The sequence below is a fragment of the Periplaneta americana genome, chromosome 5 (genome assembly GCF_040183065.1).
Source record: "Periplaneta americana isolate PAMFEO1 chromosome 5, P.americana_PAMFEO1_priV1, whole genome shotgun sequence".
Lineage (NCBI taxonomy): Eukaryota > Metazoa > Arthropoda > Insecta > Blattodea > Blattidae > Periplaneta > Periplaneta americana.
This window is the reverse complement of record NC_091121.1, coordinates 83,350,131-83,362,270: the sequence shown is the minus strand read 5'-3', so window position 1 is coordinate 83,362,270 and position 12,140 is coordinate 83,350,131. Positions and strand designations below refer to the sequence as shown.

Genomic DNA, 12,140 nt, shown 5'->3' with positions numbered 1-12,140 from the left:
TATGGAGAGTGCATTTAAATTGAAAAATAATTAAAATATGGATATTTTAACAAATTGTTGAAAATGGTGCCCGTTCATTTCGATAAAGGCTTCAGTTCTTTTATGCATATTATCGGAAACGTTTTTAAGCACATCTTCTGAAATTGAATGTATTGTTTCTTGAATGTAATTCTTAAATTTCCCTGGTAGAGGGGCAGAGAAGGCCTGACGGCCTTATCTCTACCAGGTTAAATAAATAAATACTAATACTAAATAAATACTAATACTAATACTAAATTCTGCTATTCTTGTAGGCTGTTTAGCAAACAACTGTTTTATAGTAACCCCAAAAGAAATTATGCAAACCACTCAAATCAGACGACATGGGGAGCCATAATTCTGCTCCCGCTGAAATAATTCTATGCCTACTCTATAACACAGTACCTTACGTATTGTAAATTCAGTCTTCACTTCTGCCCGATCTGCACAGATAAATTTACTCAGACATGCTATCTACTGTCCGTCCAAGTGATTATATTGCAGAGTCGTAGAAAATGGGAAATCACGTGATAATTACTTAACAAGGCCCTTTTATTTAAATTATTTTAAACAATTCTGTAATATTACGTACATGTCCAATTCCTAACAGCCAATGTTTTCAGAAAAGAGCTAAGACAGGCCAGGTACTAGCCATTACAACACAAACGAGTGGGAATAATCGGAATGCGACGTAATCAAACGGACACAGTACCTGTGCGAAAATGATTCAATAATGAATGTTCTTTTTTCACTGGAAAATGTGACAATATTTCTGGAACGTACTGTACTCACTCACTCACTCACTCACTCAGTACTACTTACTATGAACGTAAGACGACTTTGACTGCATATGCGGCCTTGGTTCTATGTGGAAGATGGGTGAGGTTTCTAATAGAAGGGGTGGGAGTAAAGTACATTCAGGAAATCAGGTACAATAAAAATTGAAGTAAAAATAAAATGATGTCCCTGTACTACTCATTAGGATTAATAGTTAAACTGCTGCTAAACGCTACCAATGAGTCATGTCGAGATGTGTTTATTGTGTAACTTAACCTGTAACCCTTCCCTATGTTTCTGCCCTCGCAAATATTCGTACACTAGTGCCACTTTGATCAGAGGCAATCAAATGCTGAATAACTTAAGAGTCTGGCGTAATGCTTGTCAAAGGAGATAATTATTGTGTGCAATACACATCCATTAATGAATGTAACAATGAATGTCCTCCACTACTCGTATAGCTCAAGCGGAACTATTCTTTATTGCAAATCCAGTGGGCACATGTTCAATTTCAGACATTATTTACCAGCATGACATCAGGGTAGGCTATGTTCCTGGTCTTGTGTTTTTGTTTTCTTATTTTACGAAATATAAATAGAAAGTATTGTGTTGTTTAAAGGAAAAGTTATTTCAACTCTATGTTTTCATCGATTAGGCTGTAGAAGAAAGGCAATCTTTATCGACTTAGATATAGGCTAACTAGGGGGCGGATGTTGATGACTAAAAAATCTACTTAAAATGATCATTAAAATACCCTTAAACTAATGTAAAAATTACGTAAAATTAAAAGAAAATGAAATTTAAATATTGTTCACCGTACTCGCACCACAACTTCTTAAAAATTAGTCAACTTGTTTCAATGACTGTCCTGCAAATCTCGGAGAGAGGAGGTAACTTCATGGAATTTGGATAAGATAAAGGAAAAAAAAACATGCAACAAAATGAAGGTTTTAAGGAAAAACTATCTATTTTAATGAGAGTTTACAATATGTTTCAATCAGGGGTGGTCGGTCAAAGCCCTCACTTAAATTAAGCTGTTGTCAAGCATTTTATTTTGCTTCCGTTGTGTGAAGTGAAGCCTTCAGTGGAATGAGGGATGGACTTTAGAGTCTGTTCCAAACTATAAAACTCGAACTTCACTGTTATTCACTTATTCAGTAGGTAATTACTACTGACCTATTTGCTTAGAAAATGATTTAACAGATCTATTGGTAAAGAAGAAAGCAAAATGCATTCAAAATGATCTAAAAACTCTTCATAGTATTAAAAATGACCAAAAAATGCCGAAAAAAAATATAAAAATGACCTATTAGTTCAAAAATGTAAAAAATGCAATATAAGAAATTTTTTTAGGTTGATATTAACATAGAAAGGATTTATATACTTTAATACGCATCGTCCTAATGTGAAAAATAAGAAGATGACTTTTCATCAACATCCGCCCTCTAGATATAACACACGGAGCAAGTCCCCTGCAATCGGCAAACATCATGTTTAGGTAGAGCATGAAAGTAGAGGAATATTATGGGGAGTAAAAGATCGATCATACGGGAATGGGTATTTAAAAGTTGTTGATTCATTATAAAATTGAATCTTATACAACATTAATACAAATTAATTTTGTTTCCTAGAATATATCTATCTATAAAATAAATATTATTTTAAACTCTCCAGCAATATCCTTAATATTTGCTCCGTTTTCAAAACGTTGAATAATATTTACTTTGTCAGAAATACTTAGATGTGAACGTGTTTGTGACATGATGCCTTATCGTTATGAGAGAGTTTGGATTCTCGTCACAACAGACCACGTTGCACTGTTTTCTGTTTTCTTTAGACTCAAACGCATTCTGCTAAATCGGCGGAGCAGTGTACTCAATATAGGAAAACTGATTTTCTTAATGTAGTTTGTATGTGCATAGCGATTTATTCTGAACTATTGTACTTATTTATGTTCATATTCAGTAACTGCGACTTAATTCGTAGGTACTAGGATTGTGCAAACTACTGTATATGGTTCTTTAATTGAAAAAGAAATCGACAGGTGCATAATTTATCTATGCTGCATACTTTTGTGTAGAACTATACATGGGTGCGATCACCTGTTAATGAGTACATAGCTTTAATAAGCAGGATATCTTTGTGTGAGTACCGTTTTATTGATCAAAAGTAGTATGACGTAGTAAAAGTGTAATAGTGTACAGTAGTGGCAAAAAAAAAACCGGACCGACCCTTGTAGCTGATTTCAGAGCCTTGTTCACTCCAGAGCACGATAGACTGGTAACTAAGACTTTCGTGGCTCTAATCCTGCCTGGGAAGGAAACTTTTTTTTGTTCCTTATTCAAATTTATTCCCAATACTTTTCGATTGCAGCGATATTTTACTATTTAGTTAACTTAGCCCATTACTCCCAGAACATGAATTTTACCAGCAATCGAAAAGTATTGGGAATAAATTTGAATAAGGAACAAAAAAATTTTCCTTCCCAGGCAGGATTCGAACCACGAAAGTCTTAGTTACCAGTCTATCGTGCTCTGGAGTGAACAAGGCTCTGATATCAGCTACATGGGTCGGTCCGGTTTTTTTTTTTGCCACTACTGTATATAATATACTGTAGGCCTATATTTTTATGAATTTACATATTTAGCTATATTTCGCTACATCCTACTTCTCGATTTTTATTTGACTACATATTTATATACATTATTTTGCTTATTCATTCATAGTTTTCTGCCCGAGGGCAAGTTCTTCACTGCGAACCCAGCATTTGCCAATTTTCCGCCTTCCTCTTAGTCTCCACATACGATCCATATATCTTAACGTTGTCCATCATCTGATATCTTCTTCTGCCCCGAACTTTTCTCCCGTTCACTATTCCCGCCAGTGCAGCCTTCGTTAGGCAGTTTCTTCTTAGCCAGTGAACCAGCCGATTTTTGTTTCTTTTCCTGATCGGCATTGTTCACCCACTCTTTCCAGCACAGCTTCATTTCTTATTTTGTATGCTCATTTCACATGCTCCAATCTGATCCATATTCACATTTTAAATGCTTCCAGTCGTTTCTCTTCACTTCATCGTTATGTCAAGGTTTCTGCTCTATTCAATGTTACACTCTACACAAAACACTTCACTGGTCTCATTCTTAGTTATTTTTCCAAAGATCCGCAGACAATTCCTTACCATTATCATTCCTTATCCCTTGCTCTTACCATTGTCATCCTGGTTTTGACTTCCTGACAGCATGAAAATAATGCTACATAAAATCCCAGCTCTGCTTATGACTACAATTTTTCGTGAATGTGCTATTTAAATATTAGCAAAATTACAATGTTGTTTTCCATGCGTTCACGTACAATAATTCCTTATATTCATCCTAAATTTAGTAGACATATTTCCGGAAAGGTTCTCTCAGAAAAATGGTTTCCACTAGCAATAATTGAAGGGTCCAGAGCCATAGTGGGCCAAGCGCCATTTATTAAAAACGGAGAAAGCAAGGGTTAAAGTTAAGTGAATATCATAGTTTAATGAAGATTTACATATCATTTAGTTTTAATGTGTATACTTTATATTACGTGCTATATGTTTCCATTGAATTATGGTAATAACTTCATTTTAACCCTTGTTTTCTACGGCTTTAGTAAATGGCGCTTGGCCCACTATGGTTCTGAATCCTTCGATTGTTCTGAAGTGTGCTCCTACCCTGATTCTTTTGCTAGCATGAGCTTTAGATACGAATAAAAAACAAATTCATCTTAAATTACAATAAAAGACAGACATTTCACTAATATGGGGTGAAAGCAGTCTGTGAAATGATGTCACTTAATTTTCAATTTGGAACTTAGGAAGTGCTATTAATAATGAATAACCTATTTCCCATTAAGAAATGCAGCTGTTGCATTACCGACCGTGTGATGTGTGTTGCAGTGCGAGGAGGCGCTGTCGAGTGGTGACATCTGCGTGTTCGCGTCTCGCGCGGGCCCCAACACCTGCTGGCACCCGGCGTGCTTTACGTGTTGCGTGTGTAAGGAGCTGCTCGTGGATCTCATCTATTTCTACAGGGAGGGCAAGCTGTACTGCGGCCGCCATCACGCCGAGACCCTCAAGCCACGATGTTCCGCCTGCGACGAGGTGAGACTTGCGGAATCTGAACACCAGCACCATTTAATTTCCTATTCAGTACGTTCAAGTAGATAAAAAAAAAATGTTCTTCCTCACACAGACATATAGCTGCACATGTATACTGTAAAGGTAAGCATTCACTACATCGTATTGCACTCATCGGACGGATCGGAAAAAGACAATCTTTGCTGTAATTGTTATGTAACTGCGTTCACTACATCGTATCGCACGCATTGCCTTTCGGCAAATCCGTCCACGTTTCTCGGATAAGCAACTTTTCCGATGCGTGCGATCATGGCCTTTTTTAATAAATAAATTTTAATTGCTCAACTGTTACTATTATGTTGCGCCATGTTCAGTGTCGCGCCAAAATGGCAGACTGAAAACTTATTTCGCTTGTAGAAAACTGCGAAGAATTATATAATTTGAGGCGTTCCCATTACAGTAATCAAGTCATTTCTTACATATACATTATGTAACCAATATTTCTTTCGTTTCTTCCTCTTCAATTAAGACGCATGAAGCAATTACAAATTCTTATTCCCTAACAGTCATAATTAATAGACCTAACCTCAACTCCTCTGTTTTCAGCAATGTCAATATCGTACGACGTCATGTTTCTAACAGCTGATAGGGGAATCCGATGAGGCGATGAGATGAAGCCATTACAGTGAACGCACTGCACTTAAAATATCCGTTGCGTGCGATTCGTACGAGGAGTGCGATTAATCTTCTCTCAATACTATCCATAAATAACATCGGTCAACAGTGATTTTGTTAAATGTAAAATTTCTACTGTTTCTTATGTAATTTCATCTGCTGATTCCAAAAACGAAGTCAGAAATTTTTTATGATCCACCATTTTTTGTAATTAAAAAAAAGTGATTTATTTTATTGGTATAAGTATACAGTCCTTAACATGCTATTGGAAAGAAAATATTTCAAATATTTCATTTTATTGCTCTAACAATTAACCTAGATAATTGTTGCCTGTGAAGTCAGAATTCATAAAAACGAATTTTATTCCTCATTAGACTAGTAAAAGTTAATATTAATTATTATCAGTTGAGTGGGAACTTACACGAAACAAGTTTCATAACCTGTGTTTTCTTTGTCCTAATTTTAAGTATGGTAAAAGTATCTTATAAAGTAAAACATACCTCGTAATATTGTGTAAATCACATAAATAATTTTTATTACGTTTGTGGTTAATTGACTTTGAAAGCACACAGGCGAATTTTTACTACACTAGCTTACAAGTGTTATTTTGATTGAAAAATAAATGAGGATAGGAACTGGGCCCCTGAAATCTGTTGTGCCCCACGCACAGAAACCTGCAGAAAAGTATATTCTATTATCCATGTGCTAAAAAGGATAAATGGTCATCTTCCCTCTTGCTTAAAAAAAGTCCCTTGTGCAGACCCTTGTATTTCCCTATTTTGACTATGCTGACATTTTACTGACTGACCTTTCCAGCGACAACAAAACGAAACTTCAACGTGCTCATAATTTGCGTGTACGTTTTGTAAGCAATGTTCGTAAATATGATCACATTACCCCATCCCTGGAAGCAATAGGTTGGCTTAAACTAGATAAGAAAAGAAATTTACATTCACTTCTTCTTCTCTTCGAAATATTGAACTCTTCTATTCCTTCGTACCTGTCGTCTCGCTTCACTTACCTTTCTTCCCACCTCAATCTGAACACACGCTCTCGCCATGAAACAATACTAACAATACCATCCCATCGCACCTCCTCATACTCATCCTCTTTCACAATAGCCCTGCCAAGACTCTGGAATTCGTTACCTGCTAGCATCAGGGACTGTCGAAATAAAATTCAATTCAAACGCAAACTTACTAGGCACTTGGTCAGTAATTGAGACTCGTTCAGACATGGTTTCTTGTAAATAGTTCTCTTAATCTATCACAAAATATTTCAATATCCGGTAATTTCATCACTATAGAATTTTGTTATTGTAGGTTTAATTTTTAATTCAGTAAATACAAAAATATTCTTTGTTCTTAACTTCTATGATAAAATGTCTAGCTTTCATTAATCAGGTATTCTTGTCGTACTTTAATTTTTATTGTAATTGTAATTGTAAATTTAATATTAATTGTAATCTTATTGTTCATGTTATAGTTGTAATCCCCTGGTAGAGGAGCAGAGAAGGCCTGACGGCCTTATCTCTACCAGGTTAAATAAATAAAAATAAGTAAGTAAGTAATTCTATTAACTGGTTGGCTGAAAGGATCTCGTCGTATGCCTTTTCCAGTTCCAATGATTTGCTGGGACCCTAAGGATCATTCAGGCTGTTACTCGTACTTTCTAGGAACCACAGATTAGAAGATTACAGAGAACTTTTCAGCGAGCTGATTCAGAACTATAACGTGAATGGGGTGTAATATGTTTCTCTAAATAACTTCTTGGATTCTCATCTATTTTTTCTTTCCCCAAAACATTCGGTTAGTGAGCGACGAATGTGGTAAGCGTTTTCTTTAGGATTTTTCTGAAAAGGAAATGTGCTGCTGCCAGGAAAAATGGAGTTCAAATATTCTGGCAGACTATTTCTGGACACTCAAAAGAGATGTTTCTCAAGCCAAGTATAGTATAAAATCTAATTCACGCACGTTTTAAATAAGTAAACATGATTTTAGGTAAAATGTTACAATGTATTAACACTAGAAAAATTTTAACTACATTTCATATAATTACTCAAACACCTTGGGAGATAGAAACATTTTGAAAACAGATTTGAAATCAGCACGAAAAATTTTATAAGAATTACCCATTCGTTACCTTTTAACAAAAAAATGTTTAATTTTGTTGACCAGTGTGATTAAATGAAATTCATTTACTTGTATATTTAATTATCGTTACTATTCGTGTTAATTTTATGCATTTATATTCACTTCTGTTAATCATGTACAAGGTTCAATCAATATATTTCCGAACTGCACTTGTCTTTATTGTACCTACCGTTAAACATACATGTACGTGTCACTGAAGTTCATTGCTTCCATGCCTGTTGAGTCAGTCTGTCAAACATCGTCACATTGTCTTCAAGAACTGAGCTTCTACACGTGATTTGTGTAAACATGTCGAGGACCTACGTATGCGATTTTTCCTAGAATCTCTCCATATACGCCTTGTGGCTAGTCTTCTTCTCTGCCTTTCAGACGATGCATTTAGTATGCATTCCAGACGTTTCCCTGGTTCTAGATAACTTCTCCGTTTTCTATGTCATGTTTGGCCTACATTCAGGGCAGTCCGGAAAGTTATTGACTGCCTCTTGTACTTACAGTGTCAGTGAAAAGTGTAGGAATTCATTGGGTTAATGTTCTGTAATGAATTTTTGTACCTAATTTTTTTAGAATACAATTTAAAATTGTAAGAGAAAGTTTGTCCCATTAAAATTCACAACATATGAAGAAAAAGTTGAGGACTAGTAAAATTATTTAAGGTTTTATTTTTAATGCCTCAAGAATTAAAGCAATATTTTAATTGTTTTTTGGATGTTAACCGCGAGCAGATATCTGTATATTGTCTTGTTTTATTATAGTAAATGATATACGTCAGGAAACAGGTTTCGCTTAGTACGGCGCCGTTCGAAAAGTGACATGGGCAAGTAACAGCCCGCTTAGCGGTGTTTCTACGCGTCAGCTTTCGGAAACACAAACACTGTCGGCCATGTTTTCTAATACATATTTCACATATTTTGAAAAGATTTATACATACATGCTGAATTTTATCTCTATCGATAGAATTGAAACCTAGACACATGACACATTCCATTCAACTTATGAAAGACTAGTGTCATAAGATTTTAGTTTTAATAATTTCATTCCCTTGCAAGCTAATGTCTTGAATAGGTCTACACTTGCCTGTAGAACTACCTTTCTTAACAATTTCGTGGAAGACTGTTCTATCCTATAGTTTATGTCATCGATCTTTTTTTCAATCAGAAAGAGATTAATGCGCCTTCTGTTTTTATTAAAATGTACATGTTTCACTTTTTTGACCAAATAGCTATGGATTACTGAATAAAAAGGTTGTTGAATGTCAGGATATATAGCACGACATTTTTTCGTAATACAGGCCTTCATGGATCATATGTGGGGATTAAGAGGAGGGCAGAAAATAGGAAAGACTGGAGCATGCTGGGTTTGCAGTGAAATACCTACCTTTGGGCAGAACACTATGAATGAATGAATATCATAGATGAAGATTCCCTGTTCTAAATATTATTATAACGGAAATATTGTTAAAATAAATGTATTTAAATGTGAGCATTCACAATTAAATTTCCTGTTCCCGGGCTCCGGCAAGCGCTTCGTTAATTGTGACTGCTCAAATTTAAAAACATTTATTTTAACAATATTTCCTTTCTCGTTCTCGTTGTCGTTTCCGTTCCCGGTTTATTGTGGACCAGCCTTAACTCTGTAATCCATACAACGTTTTACGGGACAAGTAAGAAGAAGAATTCCTCAAGTTGATGCTGACACCCAAGTATTCGATGACACCACAAGTACATAATCAATGTCTGACGGGTTTTATGTCGTCCATGGCCGTGGCACTGCCTGCTGGAGTCTGAATTCATTCGTATCAGTGTGCATGTCTCAATTCACATGTGACAACAAAAGATCGCTCACAGTCTCGCTGTATCAGTAGCCGTGACAATAACGACATGTCGGTCACATTGCAGGAAATGTCCGAAGTTGAGCGGAACAAGGGCTTAAGTCACTTCAGAACAATTGTTATAATTAGGTCACATGCTGTATCTGTTCCGGAAGCAAAATTTCATTTATTTGTAGTCGGAGTTTCATATAGGGAGAACTATCAGTCTACTTGCAGAATGGTTCTAAAATATAGGCTACGTTTTGTTAAGTCCTCCGCTATGGATATAAATTCAAGGGACACAGGTTCGATGTTCTGCAGGAATTGAAAGTTTACCATTTTTTTTATATTATCTATATTTATTTATGGACTGGGTGAGTCTCTCTTTTATATTCTCTTGTTTATTTTTATCGGTGATCTTGCACCATACCACAGTCTAGTATATACAGTCACGAAGCTCAATATGTAGCAAATATGCATCCATAGATAGTTGCTAACCACTAGGATCGCTACTATCGCCTCATTACAGACAATGCGAAATAGTACCTGCACAGTCTATTGCTCCTAGTACCCTCATAAACTCAAGCTTCGGGACTGTATATACTAGACTGAGACCATACTAACCACGTGACCGACTTCAAAGTCACTCTGCCAATTCCTAGTGTTGATTAAGAACCTGAGCAAGTTGGACAATGTCGGTGATTTGTATTATAATAATAATAATAATAATAATAATAATAATAATAATAATAATAATAATAATAATAATAACATAATAATAGTATTATTATATTATATTATATTATATTGTATTATTATATTATATTATATTATATTATATTTTAATTTAGTATTATTATTATTATTATTATTATTATTATTATTATTATTTTCTGTCATGAAAGAAGGCTCGAGTATAGACCGACCACCGCCTTTTTAATTGCCAAAATAAAAAAAAATGGAAGTTCTATATCTCTTCCTCCCATATGACTTGATGGATTTAACAACCAGATGTAGCTTTTAATTCATTACTGTGATAATTCATGGTTACATTTTTTTTAATTATGCGTTCTTCTATCAAATTATGTGTGAAATGAATTCAAGATGAATTCAAATGTCGAATCTGACTTGAGATTTCTGTGGTTGCTTGCTTCGTGAAATATTTCCCGTTTGAATCTCACATATTATACGATTTTCTGTTTCTTGTTCAAGGACGATTATGACAACAATCTGTAATTTAGTAAGAAATCGTGAAGTTACCGTGCAGGAAACATGATTATTGCAAGGAAACCTGCTCCAAAACCATTTTGTGCCTATACTATGTGGATTCACTGACGCTAGGTTGGAAAGCCGTTCGTGTACCAATAAGCCTAATAATAGAATAAATAATAATAATAATAATAATAATAATAATAATAATAATAAATATTAATTCCTCGTAAATTATACGCAGTTTATTTTTATATAGCCTACTACTACTTCTTCTTCTTCTTCTTCTTCTACACATTAGGAATGAGATAGTATAGCTATTCCATCTTCACATTTTATACATACAGACATAGATCATATGCGGAGACTAAGAAGAAGGCAGAAAATAGGAAGTATTGAAGAATGCTGGGTTTACAGTGAAAGACCTGGCCATGGGCAGAACATATGTATGTATGTATGTATGTATGTATGTATACATATTGGATGTGTTGAAGTTACACAGTGACTATGCGTGTAGCAAATATAAGTTCCGGCGTTTTGTTGCAGATCATTCTGGCGGACGAGTGCACCGAAGCGGAGGGTCGCGCCTGGCACATGAAGCACTTCGCCTGCTTCGAGTGCGACCGACAGCTGGGCGGGCAGCGCTACATAATGAGGGACGGGCGTCCCTACTGCCTGAACTGCTTCGACGCCATGTTCGCCGAGTACTGCGACTCCTGTGGCGAACCCATCGGCGTAGACCAAGGTAACACTATATACAGGGTGTACCAACATAGTTCACAGAACAACTCTATGAAAAGTGCATAATTGATGCTATAATGTGGCCATTTGATGATGATCGACGTAAGTCACAGTAACACTACGCTTATACTGGGTGTTCATTTCAAAGTGTGTCATGACGTCACTGTTGTGAGTCAGCGATTTGAAGCGAGTTTCAGCTTTTATGTCAGAGAAGTTGCCTATTATTTAAGGCGTTCAATCTGAACTTGAGAACGTGTACGGTATAACTTGAACGTCGTAGCAACAGATGGCGGTCTGTACGGTCTGTGTGCTATCATAACCTCTTTCGAACTGTATTTTGCGCGGGCAAATCGTACGCAGGGTATTTATCATCGGTAACGGCAACATTCCACAACAGAAATCAAATGCTCCGTGTCCATGTTGACCATCGAAGTTAATGTCAACAAATACACAAGTATTCGTCTTAACTCTCTTCCCATAAAGAAAAAAACTCACCACAGTACGTGTTTCCAAACAGTTCACATTCCTGCCACTACCGGCAATACCGTACGTATCGGTAAGTACTCTTCAGAATGAACGCCGTACTTGCCAGGCAACTTCTCTGGCACATAGGTAATACCCCTTTGCGGAAGTGTAGGAAGATTGAATTCTCTAGGCT

General features: G+C 35.9%; 1 protein-coding gene across 1 annotated transcript in view; it reads left to right on the top strand.

The window, feature by feature from the left end:
* Nucleotides 1-12,140, top strand: part of LOC138699929 (protein espinas-like) — a 534,949-nt gene that overhangs the window by 508,532 nt on the left and 14,277 nt on the right. Inside the window, exons 4-5 of the mRNA XM_069826128.1 lie at nucleotides 4,718-4,921; nucleotides 11,288-11,486. Coding sequence (XP_069682229.1) covers nucleotides 4,718-4,921; nucleotides 11,288-11,486 — 403 coding nt within the window. The remainder of the gene's footprint in view (nucleotides 1-4,717; nucleotides 4,922-11,287; nucleotides 11,487-12,140) is intronic.